The sequence below is a fragment of the Lycium ferocissimum genome, chromosome 8 (assembly GCF_029784015.1).
Source record: "Lycium ferocissimum isolate CSIRO_LF1 chromosome 8, AGI_CSIRO_Lferr_CH_V1, whole genome shotgun sequence".
Classification (NCBI taxonomy): Eukaryota; Viridiplantae; Streptophyta; class Magnoliopsida; order Solanales; family Solanaceae; genus Lycium; species Lycium ferocissimum.
The window spans coordinates 20,073,023-20,096,473 of NC_081349.1; the positions used below are offsets into that span (position 1 = coordinate 20,073,023).

General features: G+C 36.0%; 1 protein-coding gene and 1 pseudogene across 2 annotated transcripts; one reads left to right on the top strand and one right to left on the bottom strand.

Moving 5' to 3' along the window:
* Positions 1 to 391: 391 nt before the first annotated feature.
* LOC132067491 (binding partner of ACD11 1) lies at positions 392 to 5,081 on the bottom strand. 2 transcript variants are annotated; one of them, XM_059460757.1, is made up of 5 exons: positions 4,965 to 5,081; positions 3,415 to 3,546; positions 2,448 to 2,523; positions 1,248 to 1,361; positions 392 to 1,153 (listed from the first exon to the last, which is right to left on the bottom strand). In XM_059460757.1, exons 2-5 carry the CDS (start codon positions 3,528 to 3,530, stop codon positions 725 to 727), a joined length of 735 nt encoding a protein of 244 aa, XP_059316740.1. In that variant the 5' UTR covers positions 3,531 to 3,546; positions 4,965 to 5,081; the 3' UTR covers positions 392 to 724. The 2 variants fall into 2 exon arrangements, with proteins under 2 accessions (XP_059316740.1, XP_059316739.1); XM_059460756.1 differs by having other exon boundaries at positions 392 to 1,156.
* Positions 5,082 to 7,771: 2,690 nt separating this feature from the next.
* On the top strand, positions 7,772 to 19,520 carry LOC132066115 (phosphatidylinositol N-acetylglucosaminyltransferase subunit A-like; annotated as a pseudogene).
* The last annotated feature ends 3,931 nt before the right edge of the window (positions 19,521 to 23,451 follow it).

Sequence of the window (23,451 nt, forward strand, 5' to 3'; positions counted from 1 at the left end):
TTGTTTTAGTCAATTAAATCTTAGCCATTAATTTTTTTAACCCATAATATGTGTCTCAATCCAAGATAACTTGGGGAAAAATGGAGAAAGGGAAATGGAAGGGCGTCGAGGAAGTTGTATGAAAAAAAATAATCATACGACCATTTCCCGCAGCTATCACTATTTAGTCACTATCTCAGTCCATTGACCAGCTATTTATAAACCCATCATCATATAAAAATTTACTCATAACATAAAATTTAGAAGCACTAAATTAAATTACCATTGTGATCATTTATAGATATTTTAGTTTCTAATTGCTCGAAGCAATTAGTGGATCTCGATGTACCCATGCTAATGTTAAATTTTGAAACTACGGGCATGTTCTAACAAGTCATCATTACAAATCCTCTCTTCTGAACATACAAGAAATAAATTGAAATGAAAATTTCTACTGAAACACGTATTATCGTACTATTTATGTCCTTCACAGCAACAAGCTCATATCACAACAACACTTGAAATTTAGCACCAGTTCGATTCCGGATGAATCAAACACCATTACACCAATCCACTTATTCACGACTTTAGACCACACAACCCAGAGGGGACTAATACCATTGCCTATAAAAAGGTATACTACAGCATGCGACAGTTGTAAAAGTATATACACTAGGAAACTACACCAACTAGTACCATTCTCATATAGAAACGTCTAAGCTACATGGCAACTGGTCGGACCTACTCATTTGTTAGTGCCTCGGCTACCCAAATCAGCTGTAGCTTGAGCTGCTTTACTTAGAGCACCAGACATCCAAAGAGCTCCTTTGGAAAAATAGCTACTGTTGACAACAGCACTTGCAGCAGAGAGGGCAGTTCTACCTGTAGCTGAAACAGCTGATCTGGTGGTATCGGAAATGTGATACCTCTGATCCACGGATCTGGCCACTTCAACCCCGGCACAGAACTTATCAGTGAGGCCGATTCTCTCACTTAAATCAGCAACCTTGGAGACTGCAGTTGCTGACAGCCCATGAGATTCGTCAAAAGCTTTGGCTTTTTCCAATGCGCCTTTTCCAAGAACATACCCTTGAGATAGCATGGTTTTCACCACATCTTGAGTTAATGTCACTGCTTCCCCAGCAGAAGAAACAAAATAGTGTCCTTGGGGGTCCTGCTGGAATTACAAATCCACTCATTAGAAATACACACCTCATTATTCATACAGAAAAAGAGTAGATAGGAAAGCAGAAGGGAGAAGACCATACACGTGAATGACTTTCTTCTTGAGGATTCCATGATGAATGATTCCAATAATCAAATTCATCTTGATAGTGACCCCAGCTGGTTATGCACACACGTTGATCCAAAATGGTAGCCCCCTGAGAGAAGTTAGTTGTAAATGAAAATTATTCAATCAAAATATACATCTTAAGGGAAAATATAGTTTGGTGCAAAAAATAAAAAATTTACATGTCAGCAACAAATTATATTTATATGTTACTGAATCTAAGAGACTATAGGAAACATCAGAATCAAAATATACTAAGGGATTGCATATAGCTCATTACCTGGATTTTTAGACCAAGCAGATCCATAAGAAGTGTTACAGGAGAATATGACATCCAATTACAGCAAAAAAGATTAGCATTTTGACCAATTGTAACCGGAGAATAAAAGTAAAATAATACCTCCTTGGCAACACCAACATTACTCAAGCTCTATGCAAATAGCTCGAGAAAGAGAATAATTTTGCATTGTTGCGACAGATGGAAGGGTGTCAAACTATTTGTTCAACAATATCTATATCGAACTTAAACATCTATTGAGCCCTCACTCTCTTGAAGAACTTTTTTTTTCCGGACGTAAAAGGTAATCTCTCGAAGAACATACTTAGAAATGATGATAGTAATGATATGATTTTCGATATCCTTATTTATTTTTATGATATCACTTTTATCATCTGGACAGTTATTTTTAAGAGTATAATTTTTTAGGTTATTTAGACCATTCCTAATCTCTCATTATTTGACTCTCTTGTATCACGCAATATCTCCTTAGAAGAAGAAAATTGTTTATTGTACACGATTCTTTAATAAGAAACGCTGCCTTGAACTAGAAATATATAGGTGATGAACATAAATAGCAGTTAAGTAGGCAGTTGAACACCCCTCATCATTCCTTCACTCACATTGGATAACATGATAACCATTTCCGAAATCGTGTCATTTTGCAAAATAATGTAGTATCAGCATTTTTATCCAGTAAATGAACTATTACACATTCAAACACTGTGAAAAAATATTACGGAAGTGACACACAACTTATTCAAGTTAAACACCACATGGAACCAAAAGTAGCAACTGTCCAATTGAAGGGGTAATACAATTGTACGCTGCTTATTCAGAGACCTAGACCTTATTTACTATGTAATACACTAAACCAATAAAAAATCTGAAGGAACTTACACTCAGCAAAACAGCCGTTTCCAAGGCATGAGGATTTCTAAATGTCACGTAGGCCGTACTTGCTTGTTCACCAGCTCTGCATTCTCAACCACGAACATCACTTAATCAGCAACCAAAGTTTATATGCAGTAACTGATGGAAAAAGCAGGAATTAAATACATGCTGTATTTATGTGTCCAAATTGGGTTGAAGTTCCTAAATTACATGATTGATTATCACAACTCACAAGAATAACAACTGAAATAGTAACGATGAAGCCAAGTGTGATTCCTAAACAGTTTGGTGGAGTAAAAGCTCCTGTGATGCTGTAGCTTGTAAGACTTAGAGGGACTCCACTATGATTTCTTCCAATTTCAACTGAAATATGTGTCGATAAAGAAAAGGCTATGGAAACACCTATTCTGCAATGAATACCGTCTTTGGAAGGGCACAAAGAAAGTAATAATGAGTACCATAATAGGAGCCCGTTTGGATTGGCTTATAAGTTGGCTTATAAGCTGTTTTCAGCTTTTTTTGAGTGTTTGGCTGGCCAGCTTAAAGTCATTTTGTGCTTAAAATAAGCTCAAAAAAATAATTGGACCCATTTAACTTAGTTTATCTAAAGCAGCTTATAAGCTGAAAACAGCTTATAAGCCAAAAAAAATAAGTTGGACTACCCCAACTTATTTTTTTCAGCTTATAAGCTGCAAACAGCTTTAAGCTATAAGCCAATCCAAACGGGCTCTAGATCTTTGCAGCTAAGATAATCATTTATATTGTCTGTACAATAAAATTGAGGGTGGGTTTCAACTTTGAGGAATTGGAAGGAATTGAAACCAACGAATAATAAATATGGATACATTTCAGAGTAATCTATTGCTCTAACTCATAATTTCCCTTCCATTCGTTCCTTTCGTCCTAAACATCGACACAGAAATATGGGGTATTATTAATAAAATTGCAATGGAATCCCAGATATTACACTCACCTGACAATCTCAACATGATCAATTGCCCCACAGAAACCAAAGAAATCCTGAACATCCTTCTCAGTAGCATTAGGGGAAAGACCTGTAACTTCTGCTGTATAACCCCCTGGATTCATATCTGCTGATTTAACTCTGTTTTATGGACAAATTACCAAGAGCAAAGAAATTAGACATCAGATAAAACGAAGTTTGTACAATTTAGGCCATCACCTGTACCGGAACCCAAACTATCAGGCCCGAATATTAATTTGTGATATATGCATATATAACCATAAGCACCAAAGAAAAGCAGAAAATCATTACATTCATACATCCAGTCATCTCCTATAAGAAGATTGAAAATCTAATAATATACAGAAAAAAAAAATCACACTAGACAGTTGTTTGTGTTGCTTACACCACGCGTACTCATCAAAGGACCAGAAAGAGCCTATGATTTTCATGACAAAAATGTCATTATCACATTATACACTTCATATTAAGATGTCACAAAACATCCATCAAACAGTCAAACTCAACACAAAAACAAATGCTACTCTATGTTATAGAACCTGGGTCACAGAAATTCCAACTTCAATGCTTTTAAACAAATCCAAGTGCCAAAAGAAAACTAAAGTTCTGAGGGTCGAGCAGTCAAAAAAAGCACAAATAGAGAAAATACAACAGATTATTAACAAGTAAACAATATATTCGGACTAGTTGATAATAGAGTTTGTCCTGCTTTCTCTTGAGCCGAGGGTCTTTCAGAAACAGCCTGCCTACCTTGGGAGGTAGGGGTACGGTCTGCATATACCCTACCCTTCCCAGACCCCACTTGTGGGATTACACTAGGTATGTTGTTGTTGTAGCTGATAAAAGAGTCCCAATCTAGCAATCAATAAGTTACCGTTTGGCCATGGATAGTTTTCACTTTTTTCCGGAATTTTTTTTCCGGGAAACTGTTTGGACATAGAATTGTTACAATTTTCCGGAATTCGAAAAAATCCAAAAAGTTGTTTTCACAATTTCGCTCCAAATCATTCACAAAAAAAGCCAAAAACAACTCGAATTTGTATTCATGCCCAAACACAACTCCAATTTCAAAATACCATTTTCAACTTGAAAAAAAATTACTACTTTTTTCCAAATTTCACAATTATCCAAACACCCACTAAATCAACTTACAGCAGGTTCAAAAAATAAACTAAAAATTTCTTCATCCACAAAGTATCACCAATTAGTTAAATTTCATTTTTCTTCAAAATTAACACTATAATTGACAGCAACAACTTCAAAACCTAACTATTAAAACACAGAAAGATCTTATCCTTTTTCTTAATAGCAAACAACTCTAATGCTTAAAACTACCAATAATTCAAAAGAGTAATTCCCAATTATCTAAACATAAATAATCTAAACAACATAATTATGAATGTAATGATGCAATTTCTGCAAATCAAACAATCATTCAACAAAAAAATTCAAACTAATAGTACTCCAAAAAAAAAAAAAAAAAAAAAAAAAAAACTAGAAATAATTGATATATGGATTGATAAAGTTGATGAATATACCTTGGTTGGGTGTAGATGAAAGAGGGAGAGAAAAGAGTTCAGTGTGAAAAAACTGAAAATGAAGTTGCTATATTCGGTGGCTTATGTATTAAGTATCTTTTGTTAGTGAGCCCCATGTCACATCATATGTTAATCAGCTTTATTAAAAGGGCAAAGGGTCAAAAATGCCCCTCTAAAGGGCTTAAATATCCTTCTGTCACTAAAGTTTTTAAATATATCCCTATCTTGATGAAAATTCTCAAATCTCTCAATATAACCCAATTTCATTTTTAAACCAACTCCATTTAAATTCAATCCAACTATATAAAAATTCCATATGCGACCAACTTTTTTTGATACGAATCCTAAATTTGGAACCCCTTTAGAACTTGCGGAGGGGTAATCTATACGAGTATTTTATTTAGTTAGGTTTGATGCTAAATCGAGGGCGTTTAAAAATAAAATCGGATTATTTTAAAAATTTTTGGGGTATGTTTGAAAATTTTAACGATTGAGTGATATTTTTGACCCAAATTGTAATTTGATCTTTTTTTTTAACTCTTTTCCCAAAGCAAAGAGGTATTTTTGACCCTTTTCCCTTATTAAAAACAACAAAACCCATACACCAACCTAAAATTGTTTTTCTTATCATACGGTATATCCTTTTCCGTTAAAAGAAAAAGTGTCCATTTAACCATTTGTACTCTCCTTATAAAAATACTAATTTTTAGGTAAAAATAGGTAATTTGACTAAACAACAATAATAACATACCCAGTATAATTTAATAAATGGGGTTTGAGGAGGGTAGAGTGTACACAGACACTCTTTTTGAACAAAAAAAATAAAGATTAAGTGAACTTTTTTTTAGCCGGAGACAGTAATACTCTTCACTACCTGAAAAAGAATGATTGTATGACTTTTAATATTTTCACCCCAAATATTACTTAGTATAGTTAATACGAGTAGTTAATAGTGGGAATATTGCATCTATATATCATGACATATACATAGTTTGATTTATTATATTCATGAAAGTCAAAATACATATCGGGAAATAGTTAAAAGTTTATTTAATAAAGAAATATCATGTATTTAAATAGGATCAAAACAAGATAATAGGTGCTCCAGCACCCATTGACTCCGATGAAAACTAATTATGTAATAATTATATATAAGTATTGATAAAAACGAATATAATATTATAACAAGCACAGGTAAAAAAAAAAAAGGTCAATGGGTTATAGGTGCATTAGAAGTTTAAGTTTTTTCTTATAATAAGAATATTAATTGTATTTTTTCATTAACTCTTTTTAATTATCATATTTAAATAATTTTACACTTATATTATGTGATTGGCAGTAACTTAAATAAAAGTTAATGAGAAATCCTGGTCAAGTGCAATGTATTGTAGGTGCTCACTTAGTATCTTTTACTTAAGTTACTATTAATCACATAATATAAGTTTACAATTACTAAGAACAGGAAGTAAAAAATTAAACATCATATTAACTTAATATACTAAGTGAGTCACCACATTTGAATTCTTGCAAACTATGAAAATTATGAAATCATTATTAGTGGCATGAAGTAAATTATTTTGATACATTAAAAAAAAAAAAAAAGAGAGATTGTAATATACCACTAGTAAATAATAAGTTGCAAAAGGATAGAGTAAACCTTTGGTGCCATTTGGATATGGTTTGATTTCAAATAATAAGTTGCCAAACGCTGATTTCAAATAGCATGTCCAAACGCCTACTAAATGATTTTCTAAGGTAATTACTTTTAACTTTTTTTCGTTCAAAAACATTCTGTTCTTGTTTATTTGATTGATACGAAAGCGACCCATATATCCCAGAATACAAACGCACTACACCGTTCCTTATCCAAAAGACATCAAGAGCTCCTAAAATACGCAAATAGGGGTACTATACTCCAGCAAAAAGACCAAAAAAAAAAAAAAACAAAAGGACACCTGGATAACAACGAAACTTTCTACTTTCAGCTTTCAAGTGAGATCATGATACTGAAAATGGAAGTGGAGCCAAAAACATTGAACAATTCACCTCACTGAGCAGCAACGCCTTGTGGAATTGTAAGAACCATATTGTGATTAACTCCAAATTACTTTACCTTAGCTTTGCACATTTATGTAACTGTCTTTCAGTTTCAGAGATTATAAACATTCAACAATGCATTGTATTGTATTTTACAGCTTGTTTGGATGATTGTTTATCATTGTTAGATATATGGTTTCAATATTGTCATTGCTTTAATGCATACAATGATTGGATTGATTGTATTGTTTTCTGTCTTTTCATAATGCCACGCACCGACAACACGAAGAATAAACTTGCAATATTACAAAGAAAAAAATAAGGTACCGGGTAGAGTTATAAAAAAAAATAGGTAAAGAATAAAATATGATCATTAATTAATAAGAGCAAGATGGAAAAAACAAAAAAAAAAACAAAAAAAAACAAGGTGAGATCATACCAAATCGATCGTTACGGAAAATGATAGTTTCGCAAAACAATGGATTTAACAACAAACAATTAAAACAAACACTATATTTAAAGTAACAATACAATACAATAAGTAACAACCATCCAAACAAGCTGTTAGAATAATACATGATTCCATGATATTACAGTGTCATGATTTTCATAGGTAATGTAAGAAGAATGCTTTACCAAGAACACATAGATTGGCCACACCTCAGTCTTTTGTATATTTATTTTGCATTTTTCCCGCATTGTTGTGTAATTGGTTACTCTGTGCTGCAGGAGTGTTCGTGGTCTGTTATCATGGGTGAACCGGGAAACATATAATCTTAATGGTCTCTGATTTTTTCTACCCCAATTTGGGTGGTGTGGATAATCATATATACTATCTATCACAATGGTCGATTAAAGAAGGCCACAAGGTAAGTAAGCATCGCTTCCTCTATTTAAATGGTCTTGAATGAATATGATTGACAAGAGATTAATTTTGCTGTTTGCCAGCATGGCTAGTCTACTAAGGGACTTAGTTTTGGTCTGCAAAAGAGGCGGCCGGGGGGGGGGGGGGGGGGTTTCAAAAGAGTGAGAGAGATATAAGGGTGTGTTTGGTATGAAGAAAAATGTTTTCTTGGAAAACAATTGTGTTTCTTACTTATTTTCTCGTGTTCGGAAGTAAGAAAAAAATATTATTCCAAGAGCATTTATATGTAATCTGGCAAAACACTATCGGCGTGGAATGGGGTGAGGAGTGGGGTTTGGGTGTGGGATGGTCAATGGGTGGGGTTTGGGGGCATTTGGTGGGGAAGAGGAGAAAATGAACTTGAAATGTCACTTATGCAACTTGTTTTCCTTACTTCAATTAGGGAAGTTATTAACTTGTTTTCTTAGAGAAGATGTTTCCAAAACGTTTTGAGCAACCAAACATAGGAAAATTGGCCTCCATACCAAACACACGCTATGAGCTTAAGTTTGATATAATGAGATATGTACTTTTCATGAATTCATTTTTATTGTTCTTTTGTATGAATTCCAGGTGGTAGAGTTATGACTCATGCTTATCTGGAGTAAGATATATGACAAATTCGCTGAAAGTTTATTATGTCCCATGGAAGCCATTTCTCATGCAAATCACATAGCCAATCTTCTTTGGAACCCTTTCAATTACAAAGACAATTCTAATTAGGGAAAAGATATCGCTGGTACATGGACATCAAGCCTTTTCAACCTTATGTCACGAAGCTCTAATGCATGCTCGCACCATGGGTTACATTACCAAGTTCTATTTACTGATCATTCTCTCTATGGTTTTGCGGATGTTGGAAGCATTCAGATGAATAAGGTACTGCAATTTACTCTAACCGATGTGACTCAGGCTATCTGTCTTTCTCATACAAGCAAAGAGATTACAGTTTTAAGGTCTGGTCTGCCGCCTGAAAAGGTTTATGTTGTTCCAAATTGTTATAGTTGTGCTAAGTAGGTTAGCTTATCGGAAAGGAGCAGATTTACTTGTTGAAGTTATCCCTGAAGTATGCCGTTTACATCCAAATCTAAGTATTCCATCATCATGGTCTTCGTTAAAAACTAGTCTATGGATTTTGACCTTGTTTTGTGCATTCTGAACTTTGACAACTAGCTGCATTTCCTAATGTTCGATTTATAGAAGAGATGGACCCAAACGAGTGCGTTTGGAAGAAATGCGGGAAAAACACTCTCTTCAAGACCGTGTTGACATGCTGGGTGTTGTCTCTCATGCTAAAGTATGGTCTGTACTAATAATAACTGGTCTCTATTTGACATCTGTCTCAGTTCTCTTTTTATGCAGTGCAATCAAGTCACCTGGATTAGTTTTTAAAGGAAAAAAACTTTTGTGCAATCGTAAACTACGAAATTTATCTGATTAGCTCACCACATATCATTTTGTTGCTTGATTAATCTGTTCAATTCCTTTTCTTAAATTCTTTAAAACTTTTCTGTTTTGCTTGGCTCATCGAGAGAATGTTCAGAATCATGCTTTTCATCATCAGTAATTCCTTTGGTAGGTGCTTTTGCAAAGTTCCAGGAAAATATAGTTACCAGAGAGGAGCCTGTCAGGCTTTCCATGATGCTATTCTCTTTGCTTGACTAATTAATATCTCCTTGCCTCCACTTTGTAAGTTGTTCATAGTTCTATATTATCATGTTTTTGTACTTCTTTCCTGTCAGGTTATTCCGGATGATATTGTTGTTCTGGCTGCGCCAAATCCTACGGTTATGGTCCATGCAATCACAAGGGCTAGACATATGTTTCCCCTGATCGATCCAGAAGATATGTGCAATTGTGTAAGTACCACATCTCCTTTTGTTTCTCTTTTTCTTCGTCTTTTCTTTTTGGGAAAGGTAGCAAGGAATGTTTAGTGTCTGTTATCTTAAGATGTAACGATAGTCTTGTGATCTTAGGAACGTCTAAAGGAAATTGAGGTTAAGCCCAAATCTTTCATAGAATTCTTCCATCTCAATCTCTTGATCCAAAATAAAAAAGTTCCATTTCAGCCTCCCCCGTCCCGCGGTCCCCTAGATGCATTCTGGCTGCCCCTCTAACCCCCCCCCCCCCCCCCACAACCCAAGTGCTTTTCTGAAAAAGGAAAAACAGGATAGAAATGGTGCTTAATTGGTGCAGTAGTTATTTAATTGGCTATTGGGAGGTTCTTCATCTTCTTTATCTTCCGCTTCTTCGATAAAAATTTGCAGCCTTAGTAAATGATATACTCCTAGTAATTAATCCCTCCTTTTCATTTTATATGGCGGGGTTTGATTGGATGGACAATTTAAGAAAGAAAAACAGTTTGTTGCCACATACAAAAGCATCCTTAATTAGAATTTGTTGTCTAAAACATGTCATTTTTTAAACCACCAATGGTGGAGTGTCACGACCCGCCTAGTGGGCCATGACGGGCACCCGGAGCTGACTACCGAGCACCACACATCATACTACTACTGGCTTAACCTGTACACACATTCGTTCCATAAAACATGTACTCGTATATATACATAAGCCCTCACGGCAACAAAAGAATAATATACAGAATGTACATCGAGGGGCACACGACACCTGCTACCCACATACAAGTATCTACGAGCCTCTAACGGAAGTACTGAAGTCAAGAAGACGGGACAAGACCCCGCCATGTCCAAATATGTACACAAAAGAATATATCAGAAACTGCACCTACGGTCTATGGAAGTGCTTGCGCGGCCGATTTTGGCTCTAGGAAGCTAGATCGTCTCCGTCTACTCCGGGCATGACGAAAGCACATCATCCGAAAAAAAAGGATGTCGACGAGCAATGTGCGAGTATGTAAGGCACGCATCATAAAATAACAAGTAACAAGAGGATAGAATAAGGATAAGAAGATAACCAATGATTGTCGCCTTAGGCGGAGTAATGCATGCATACTCGTAAAATATCATATCGTGTATTGCCGCGGAACGTGCATTCCGATCCATATATCATCATATCTCAATATATTGCGGTGGAACGTACGGCCCGATCCATCACCCATATAGCCCGCGTCCCGGGATGATATCGTAAGATACCGACCGATCGGTGGTATGCGTCTATACGCCTCACCTTTCCCCATGTCCCCTATATACATATACATATCATAAACATATATAATATACGTAGCATACATGAGAGCTCGAGTAAAAGTGCGCTCTATCGGAGTGACGTAAGGTCGTGAACCTCTGATTATATTATGGCATCATCATCATCGCTATGTCCCACCTTGAAGGAACTAGTATCATGAGGTGAGATACCAACGAAGAATAGCATCAATGAAATCATAAGCATAGAAACATCGGTATCCTGATGTCATCCCTGTCATCTTTATCGTTATGGAACGTGTCTCATAAGAAGTTCTCAAAGTTCTTCAAACTTCATCTTTAGGGATGTAAGAAGGTCAGGGAAGTATAGGGAAGAAATTATGAAACAAGAATCATGCCTTTGAAGAAAAGGGGATAGCCTTACATACCTTTGTATCTCCTTAACGATGTCAACTAAGAGCTCTCCTTCCGGCTTACAATTCTACATACAAAGGGGTTCGTACGAAGGTTAGATTATTGAAGGTATACTTAAGCCTGAACTAACGTGAATAAGGCTAACGAAAATTGGGCAGCATTTCGTTTGTTTCAACAACTTCCCCTCAAATAATAAAACAGCTCCCAAACATCATAGCAACGCCCATAATATCATAGTACGTAAATTTCCTCAAGTTAAACATTATTCAACTTCCAAATTCATTTCGAGATCCTCCATGACCATAACTATGTCTGACTTCATGTCTATCGCTCACATAACTCTTTCCGACATCATTAGCGCCGTTCATAATAAGATTATACTTATATCATACCATGAATCATAACTCAACTACCTTTCAAACCAACATACCATTATTTGCATATTTAAGCTCATATTCCATACTTGTTTCTAATTCAAGTTCTTCAACTACTCGACACTATTACTAACATGAAATAATTATAAAACTCACCTTTGTTTATGCAGAGGTGATCTTTAGATGAGAATACTCCACTTGAGAAGAACTCCACTTCAATACCAAAGAGATTCCCAACTTCTATCAATCCTTAGGAAGCATTCACACCCTTGATTCTTCCAACTTTTGGTGTTTGATCCTTGATTTCCCTTCTTGGATATGTATTAATGTGTTATGAAGAGGGTTCTACAGGTTTTTGGAATGTTAGAGAAGTGAGAAGTGAGAAAAAGAAGAGAAAACCGTGCATATATAAAAATTGTACTCCGACCCGACCCGAAATATACGGTTCAATATATGGACTGTACAATTTTTACGGTCCGTATATCGGATCGTATGTTTCCTCCAGAAAGTCACCCTTCACTGGAAGGGTTCTACGGTCAGGTATACGGGCCGTATAAAATATACGGTCCGTATATATGACCGTATAATCCCTAATTTTTTCCGAATTCGTTCTCGTCGCTTCGTTGATCTCGAATCCTTATGGAACCTTCTTGGTACTTGTGTAACCCATCCTTAACGATCTAACGGACATTATAACTCATCCTCAAGACCTTACTAAATATTTGTTAGTTCAACGCCCATGAAATCCTTCCCAAACATAACTTATACTCCATTTCCTTGACGAACCTAATTTCACCAAGTCCTATAACTTAAAAACCTTATCGTATATACATTACGGCTGCTAATCACCCTCTCGTAGTCATGAAGGTCTCGTGTCTGACTTAACTGACGTTAGTCTATTCCCGACGCAACGACATGAAATTGCCGAGGTGTAACATATGCCTAATCTATGTATTAACAGTAACAAAAATACATAGGTGGTACCCTGTCTTTTTGTCCAGGTGTTACACCCCGCACTTTCAGTGTTATACCCCCGTACCTCGGAGAAGCACTGGTTAAATTTAAATGTAAGCATGTCGAGCTATGTCTAGGTAAAACAACTTTGGAGTGTGAGGAACGAAGCATTATTAAGTATATTGTTTAAGTAAAGGATGAATTATGATCTTGTAAGTCGTAACCGGGAAGGACAACCTTGGAACCAAAAGACATGACCATTATCAAGTATGATTAGTGATAAATATCATGTATGGAGAGTTTCGGAAGATTTCGGGATCAAGCAAATTGAAGAAAATAAGTTTGACGAAAATTTGGAAAAAGTTGGCAGGATTTTGGGCAGATTTTTAGTCAATTTTGGAGGGGTATATCTCCTAGTATATTAGGAATTTTAAGGTATTTCAAAAGCCTAAAATGAAGTTCATCGAGTCTAGTTTCCAACTCAATAAACCACTCGTCGATAAGATATCGGAGTGGAAAATTATGGAGCTTACAAGTTAGGCCGACAGAGTAGAAACGCGTGCTACAGTAACCGACTTGCTACAATATTGCTACAGTGACCCGACCCTAATCTAGAACCTTATAAAAGGGGCAAACCCCCCTTTTTTCACCAAAAATCAGATTTTAGGCTCAGCACACACAAAGGGTAATTATGTCATAAAAAGTTGAGGGTTTGAAGTGATTTTGGTTAACCGAGGCTCGGGAAGCATATAGTTATGGTTTTAGTATTGTTTTGCGGTGGATTTTGGCGTGAATTCAAAGTATATATTGAAGATATTGCTGTCTTAACAAGAATAAGGTATGAATCTCTCCTTATTAATATTACTTTTGATTTATTCACGAAGATAAAGTCGTTAAATAATCGTATAGCGGGTTGGTTAGTTGTGGAAATTGGAAAACATCGTGAGGGATGTTTTATGATACATAATGGTGTTAGAGATGATGTTATGGATGTTGGTATTGTTGGTATTGTTGTTGGTTGTTGAATTATGATTTAAGGCTAGGCATATAAATAGGGGAGATGCTGCTCAAATTTCAGCTAGAAAGATTTATTTGAAGGATTAAGACAAACGTATAAAGGTGAGTCTAACAATAGTATAAATTTTATTGAATACAGATTTACGAGCCTAGGAGGGCAAGCGTTGAGTAGTTAATGTTAAGGCGACCAAAAAGGTATGTTAAGGCTATTCCTCTTTCTTTTAAAGGCATGATTCTTTTCCTACCAACCCATGCATGAATTTCATAAAAATCTTCATTCCAAGAATGTTAGAAATTCATTACTCTTAAAGTTTTTATGATGCTAAAGATGAATAATTTTTTTTTATGATAACCTTGACGATGATTATGAGGGATTTATTTATCAAAGCTCCAAGGCATACAGATTTTATGATATTATGAGATGATTTTATTCATAGAGATTTCCAAGTACATGAGCTTTATATTATTATGAGGTGATTGAGCTTACTTTGCAATTTCTTAATTTCCTTCATTGTTGGTAATCTCACCTTATGACCCTTGTTCCTTCAAGGTGGGATAAATGATGATGATTGATCCATAATATAATCGGAGGCTACCGATGTCACGCCCCGAACCTGGGCCTGGACGTAACACGGCACCCGGTGCCTGACTGTATGTGACCGAGTGAACCAACTGGCTGGCTGAATCAACATGTGATACCAAAACATAACTGACTTATAAAATAAAACTAACATATGCTGATTAACTACAAGTCTGACTGAAATATCATAATGCGGAAATACTTAGACAATCTGAAAATATCTGAAAGTAGCCAACATGGCTAAACCAAAACAACTGAACAACTGAGTATAACTGTCAACAAGACTAACATAACAAATATCATTATCGAACTCGTCTATGAAGCCTCTAAGAATACCGAATAATAGAGGTGTCTATGAATCGAAATAATGGATAGCCGACAATGCCTCAAGGAATTTGGGGCTCACCAAGAGCCGATACGTGCACTCCTAAATAGCCGAGTCGCCAACCGTATATCGTTACTCGCATCGCGAGACGCAGCCCCCAAGCAATAAAAAGGACATCGACATTTGAATTGTCACCGGTATGTAAAGCCACCGAAGCAATAAAATACCGAAATCGATAATCAGAATCGTAATAGCAGAAGAGAGATATGAATACTCCTTTCGTATCCGAATCATCCGTATTATCCGTGTTTGTATATATGGGGCCTCGCCCAATAATAAATGCACGCTATGGCCTCGGCCTAGTAGTGCGTCAGTCAATGGCCTCGGCCATGTATACGTATACACAAGACTGTGCTGTGCCTTGGGCAAAATCACATATGTTTAATTATGGTTAATTAATAAGGACTGAGACCATAACAACAATGAACAATGCCGAACCGAAAAATGTTTACGCCGGACCGAATTGAAAACACCGACCGTTGTTTCGAGCATCCGAATTTCTGCATCGAGACTCATTGTGGTAACAATACATAAGTCTATAAAGATTACGTGTTGAGTTCATGATATTCAAATTGACAACCATGAACGATTCTCAGAATCGCAACCCTAGAAGATAACGATTCTATATCATATCATGAAACTAGGGCTAAACTATATTCGAGTCAAATTACTAACAAGTATGAAGAATGAGGCGTAGGAGAATCATGAACATTCCCTAACGTAGATAGTTAGCCTCACATACCTTAATTCCAGCCTTTGAGCGTAATACAATGTTCGTCAACCCTTTCAACTTTGATCTATATCAATACAAATCAAAGGGATTCTATATTAGCAATAATATTCATGCTTTGGTCATCTAAGCATTTTATCAAACACTTGGTGGGCATGAAGCTCCACAACCTTCATTAATGGTGTTTTCTTCACCCAATCCCCATTCTATTACTTCTAGCTGATTCTACAATCTCAATTAGGTGGAATTAACATTATTCTCCATCACCCATATGATTATAACAATCTCAAGTCAACAACCCAAAACCCTACTATAGTTCGTGTAATTCTCTTTACTAAACCCATTTACTATTCTCCCAACAACTCATCAATTCACTATTATGAATGATTAGAGTGTAGAAGCATTACCTTTTGACGTTCAATCCTCTTGAATTTGGGTTCTAGTGGTTTCCACATCCAATGATAATGTTCCAATCACAACTCTATGGATTAGAAGGGTTTACTCAAGTTAGAAAGGGATTAGGGACAACCTAGAATCATGATAAGACTTACCTTGGAAGGTTCTTGAGGTTTGGGACTTGTTCTCTATGTATTTAGGGTGATTTTTCGTGAATGGGGTGTTGGGGAAATAAACCCCAAATTTTAAATATAACTTAAAACGCATAAACCCAACTCTTGACCCGAAACTCGACCTTTTGCGCGTTGGATCCGCGATGCACGGGCATCACATGACATCCTGCAGGTCAATATTCAGATTGTGCGATCGGCCCACGATGCGGAGCCATCGCACGCGCCCGCACGCGCGACACGTATCGATTCTGCACAGTGTTCGGTAAAATAGGCATAACTTCTTGTACATAGCTCTGTTCAAGGACCATAGTATACCGTTGGAAAGATATTTCAAAGGGCTACAACTTTCATGTTTTAAGTTTCCTCAAATGCCCAACGGATTTTCACTAAATTCGACTGGAAGGCAGACGTATCAAAAATTAGCCGATTCTATAGACTTTTAAACACCTTACTATTAGCCATATTGAGACGATCATATCTCCTTGCTCCGATCTCTGATTGGCCTGGTCCTTATATCGTTAGAAAGCTATTTTTACGTACTACAACTTTCATTGAGGGTACTTTCCCAAATTCCCAACTAATCAAGGAGTTATCACTGCCCGAAGTAGGCCTATCAACCATTTTTGCAAAACGTTCAAACCTTCAAACCTTCAATTTTTTTCCACTAAAACTCTAATGATATGAGTTTAACCTTAGTTCTAAGATACGGGGTGTAACAATCGACCTTACAACACTCCGATATATTTGTGGCTTTTGATTGGCATCTCACGTATGCTTTATATATATGTATGTATTTTCTCACACCGCGCCGCGCTATAGTTAGCCGGGCATGGCACGTAGATGTGCACACCACTGCAGTGGGCATGTTATGATATTGCCCCGGATGCAGGAGGCCCGGACGCGGGCTAATGATGATAACACCGAGCCTTAATGGCCGGGCATGATACTATATATATGACACCGAGCCTTAATGGCCGGGCATGGTACTATATATATGTATAAAAATATTTTTTTTAAAAAGGCTAAGCATGCATGACACCGCCTTATGAGGCATCCAGATGTACAGGTTATCTCTCATATTCCATGTTACCTTTCATATCTATATTATGTTGTTATTCATGCCTTACATACTCAGTACATTATTCGTACTGACGTCTCTTTCTTGTGGACGCTACGCTCGTACTGCTGGGCAGTAGGCAGGGAGATGGATCAGACCCGTAGGTGTTCTATCAACGGATTCTCAAGAGCACTCCACTTACTTCGGAGGCTGCCGATCTAGCCTATTTGGTATTGTCCTTATGATCATTTGTATTCTATGTAGAGGCTCGTAGACGTGTGTGTACAATTAGATGTTTTATAGCTCCACCGGTTCGTATTGTTGTATAATATATTGGTGGCCTTGTCGGTCTTATTTTGAGCTCTTGATACTTTACTGTGAGCCTTGCCGGCTTTATGATATACGTTATGTTGTGGCGACCTTGTCGGTCCGCATATGAACATATATGCTGAATGATCGGATATTCCTATGTTGGGACTTTTCTACGTGCAGGTGTTCTTTGAGTTATGATTTATAATGCTCAAAGTAACGGATAAGTTAGTTAGTTCCCGGCCTACGAGTCGGAGCCCATCATACTCCTGGTAGGGGTGTGACACCAAGCCACCTTGAGAAATAAGAAGGATGAACATTCATCCTTATACAAAAGAGTCCCAATTCATAAAGGAAAAATGACCTAATAATACCTATTTAAGACTCTATATTACAAAGCATAAGGATATTTTTCCTTATCTACAAAACATACCAACAAAATTACAAAGTATACCAGATTGGGGGTTAATGGGATACCCACGATTTTAGGCTTTTTCTAAGGAAGAAAATCTGATTTGAAATATGGACTTAAATTTAGGATAGTTACCATTCACTTCTTCTTCTTTTAAAAAATATCTCTCTCTCTCTCTCCCTCTATGATAGACACCATTGTCATACCTAAACTCCATCTTGTCCCCTAGTATAAATTTTCAAACCAATATTACAAAGTATTTTTTATTACTAACTTGTGTATTAATTGAATATAAAAATTGATTTGTATCATTTTGAGATATATATTTAATCATTGTGTGTTTTGAAAATCTGTATAAATTATATAAATTGTAGTTTTAAAAAATGTTGGAAACTAATATATGTCTGAAATGTGTATGGAGTCTGCTATATGTCATTTTTTAGATATATGCGGCACAATGTGTATGAAATGCGAATAAATTCGATATCAATTAGTCTTAAAAATGTTGAAAACTGATATGTGTATGAAATGTAGATGGAATTTGGTTCGTATTAATCAGAAAACTTGTTACACATATATACTTTCTCATAATCTATACATACTTTGATAAGATTTTATACAATTTATATGTACTTTATCATAATCACAATATACATACAACTTTTATACATATTTCATACGTAGAAATTATAACGAATTTATTCATTTACACATATTGCATACAAAAATTAATATATATTTATTTTCTGGTGTATGAACTTTGTATGGAATACAGTTTGTATCAATTACAAGTTTATTATACATATTTTTCTCAAAATTTATCCATACTTTGATTAGATTTTATACAATTCATATGTACTTTATAATAATCAAAATACTCATATAATTTTTATACATATTTCATATATAAAAATTATAAGAATCTATATAGTTATACACATTGCATACAAAAATTATACATATATGTTTTTTGGTGTATGAACTTTGTGTATAAAAAATTACCGATTATAATGAACTTTTTGAGTAAAAGTTGGAGAAAATTAGGTAACAATATCTCTTAATTGTGAATGGGGAGAGAAAAGTGGATGAAATAAGGAAGCAAAAGTTGGAGAAAATTAGGGAACTATATCTCTAATTTTGAATGGAGAGAGAAAAGTGGATAAATTAAGTAAAACGATTCCCTTACCTCTTTTAGTGTGTTTTATTTGCTTCTTTTTAATTTACCTAATTCGTATAGATTTTGTAATAAGTCTTTTGATATATTTTGTAAACTGAAAAATATCGTCATGTTCTGTAAATATACCCCCTTACCATGTACATATATGTTTTTTTGCCCATTCATAAATACATGGGATTGGGCCTAAGAGTTGGATATCCTTTAGGACTCATAGTTACAATATGATAAATATGCAGATGCCAGAACCAAAAAATCCAAGATTTATAATTAAAAGATTTCTTTTGTGCTTGAATTCTGAAAGTTAGGCTTCCATCAATGTCATTCTTCAACCAATTTTTAACTCCATTGGGAATAGTTAAATTCTGTGTGAAGAAGGAATTTTGTCTTTGTTTCTCAACCAGATTAGCTAGGTAGTCTGCATGATTGTTGACTTCCCTATAGCAATGCTGAAATTTGAAGTTGTCTTGTGTCTTCAGGGAATTGATCTGGCTTATGAGATGAATAATATGACATGAGTTGACATTGGTCTAATCCCTGATCATATTGATGATAATCATAAAGTCAGATTCAATGTCCACATTTCTATATCCATTAGTGATGCACCCTGGAATTCCATAAAGAATGACTTTGAATTCTGTTACATTATTAGAGCATTCTCTATAGTATTCTGAGTACGCCATGATCATCTGACCCTTATCATCTCTAAGGATACCCCCTCCTCCTACGCTTCCTTTGCTACACCCTCAATGTTCAATTTGAATCTACCAGGACTTGGTTTACTCCACCTAAGACATTTGATATTGATCTTCGGTTTGAGATTTTCAATGTGCGGAACAATGTTGCTCCAATGCTTGCTTGAATTGGACTTCTGGAAAATGGCATTGTCTAAAACATGTCTTGGCATTGCTGTGACTATAAAAGCACGTCGCGAAGTGTAAAATGAGAAGTTTAAGGTTAAAGTCTTTCTTCACATAGCAAGATATTGTTCTTTTTTTCATATGCTAAAAAGGAAAGAGCGCATGTAACATGATATGAGGGAGTAGATTATTACATTCTCAGAAAAAAAAAAAAGAAAGAAAGAATATAGGGTATGAGCTGTTGGAAAGGAAGGTTCATGTTGTGTCAGTGTGAGCTGTAGAATCTATGCAGGATAGTCGAAGAAAATTTTTCTGGAACTTTCTAAGAAAAAGAATCCAATTTGTGGATCGGTAGTGTTGGTACAAAAGAACATTTCAATCATCAGCTTCAAATCTGTTACACTTAATAGACACTGCTAAGAAGTTGTGTACATGAACGAGACAGTGTTAAAAAACAAAGAATATAAACTTATGTTGAAGTGTAAGGTTTGTTCCCGCATTGGTACCATGAAACTGATTCCGGGATTTGGGACTGCCTTTACTTATCTTCACGCCTAGAGGAAGGCTTGGATACCACTAATGTTGTTTGAGTGTGAAGGTCTCACTCAGGAGGAATATGTCTTTAACAGTGGGCAAAAAGTTGGAACATTTTTCAAAAAGTCTGTTGGTACAACCTTGGTTAGAAAAAAGTTTAAAGGTACGGCTGTGGAGTTTGGCGACAAAATCCATGAGGTAAGTGATCTCTAGTAAAGGTTTGTGGTGGTCGGAGTGAAGGAGTTGGAGGAGATGATAAGTGATGTGTTGCTAGATATTGTGAGAGAAAGGCCCTAGTTGTATTATGAGAATGATTTTAATTCGAGTTATTTTATTGAACTCTATTTTGTGTATATGTGCTTACTTTTGCTTTTGCTTTTGAGCATAACAATGCAAAACTGTCTTACTTTGACCTGTTTGGTTTGAATTATACGACCCGATTTAAAAAATAAGATAGAAATAAGGAGAAAATTGATAGGGAATGAGACATGATATTTGCAGAATCATTTCCAAATATTTAGAAACTTACTATAATTTCTTACTCTTTACTTTTTTGGAAGGAAACGATAATTTCCTACTCTTACTTTATTGGAAGGAAAAGAGAGTGACTAAGCACAATACCTTTGAAAAAGATTAGAAGACTAAAGATATAATAGCTAAAGGGCCACAAGTAGGCAATCTTTGTTCGGAAATTTGTTAGAGCAGCTACCACAAGAATGTTTCCAGTGTCGATGCTTATTTTTGTTATGTGCGACAAGTACAGATTTTTTCTTAATAATTTTTTGGCAAGAATAATAAGTAGGCATCATGATTTTGGATTTGAAAATTTGGGTGTGAGAAAGTTGTTTGTGAGATCACTACTCGCTTTCAAATGCGAGTAGACACTTTTAGTTAAATAACAAGTAGGCAAGATTTGTTTATGGTTTTAAAGGCGAATCCAGGATTATAATTCTATGGGTTCAGTACTCGGGTTTTCATTACTAAATCCTAGGACAGCTCAATAAAATTAGTGGTATGAAACTGAAGTTTAATGGAGCCTTAAGTATATACATATACATAGAAAATTAGTGTTGTCTTTTTTCTTTTTCATACTTGTTGTTGACTTTTACTTCACATTGTAACATTAATATTTATAATAGTTGTCACGACCCGACTAGGGCCATGACGGGTACCCGGGGCTAACCACCGAGCACCACTCATTCTATTACTTATCCTGCCTTCATTCATATTTCTCATCATTCATAATCATAGAAAACGACTTTCATTTAAAACATATTTACTTTATAGACATCAGCCCTTTTGGCTATCAAAATAGTAATGTACATACGTGCGTATACATATGAGAGACTTGTGAGACCTTACTACCCACACATACGAATCTACGAGCCTCTACTAGAGTACTAGACATATGGACGGGACAGGACCCCGTCGTGCCCAAAATATATGTACACAAAATGCTGTCTCAAAGTAGCACGTCCGGAATAAAGGAGGGCTCCTGTCGATCTGTTGATAGCTACTATGGATCTGCACCGTCTCCCTGTCTACCTGTGGGCATGAACACAGCGTCCAAAGAAAAAAGTGTCGGGGGCATTTAAATATGTACTGAGTATGTAAGGCATCAACAATAATAATACATGATAGGAACATAAGGGATAGCATAAGGTAAAGGAACTGTCCATTTCTCATAATATCTTTTTAGCATTCGCCATACGTACTTACCCCTTTATTCCTCTAATGATACACTTGTTACATCTACATACTTATGTCACGCCCCGAACCTGGGCCTGGACGTAACACGGCACCCGGTACCTGACTGCATGTGACCGAGCGAACCAATGGGCCGCCTGGGCCGAATCAACACGTGATATCAAAACATAACCGAATGTGGAAACAACTAAACACATGCCGATATACTAAAAAGTCCGACCGAAATCATAATGCGGAAATACTTAGACAATCCGAAATATCGAACGTAGCCCAACATGGCTTAAACAAAAACAATCGAACAAAATCGCCAACAAGGCTAACATAATAAATATCCGACCGTTCGAACCGTGTCTATGCGAAGCCTCTAATGAATACAAAAAAAGTAATCGTTCAGAAAGCCTCTGTAAGAACCGTATGATCGATAGCGCCCCGAAGGAAACCGCTTACCACAGAGGCCGATACGAACACTCCTAAGTAGCCGGATCGTCAACCAGTATGTCGTTACATCGCATCGCGAGACGGTGCCCCAACAATAAAAGGGACATCAAGACATTTGAATTGTACCGGTATGTAAAGCAATCAAGCAATAAAATACCGAAACCGAAATCGATAATCAGAATCGTAATAGCAAGGAAGTAGAGTTATGAATACTCGCTCCTCCGTATCCGAATCATCTGTATTATCCGTGTTTGTTTATGTGGGGCCTTGGCCCAATAATAAACGCACGCTATGGCCTCGGCCTAGTAGTGCGTCACCAATGGCCTCGGCCATGTATACGTATACACAAGATCGTTCGTGCTCCTCGGGCAAAATCACATATGTATAATTATGGTTAATTAATAAGGACTCGAGACCATAACAACAATGAACAATCTTCGAACCGAAATAGTATCTTCGGACCGAAGAAAACACCGACCGTTTTCGAGCATACCGATCTTCTGATCGAGACTCATGGTAACAATACATGAGTCTATAAAGATTACGTGCCGAGTTCATGATATATTCAAATTGTCAACCATGAAAGAATTCTCAGAATCGCAACCCTAGAAGATAACGATTCTACAACATATCATGAAACTAGGCTAAACCGTATTCTCGAGTCAATAAATTATCGACAAGTATGAAGAATGAGGCGTAGGAGAATCATGAACATTCCCTAACGTAGTATAGTTAGCCTCACATACCTTAATTCCAGCCTTTGAGCGTAATACAATGTTCGTCACCCTTTCAACTTTGATCTATATCAATACAACAAAGGGATTCTATATTAGCAATAATATTCATTTTGGTCATCTAAGCATTTTATCAAACACTTGGTGGGCATGAAGCTCCACAACCTTCATTAATG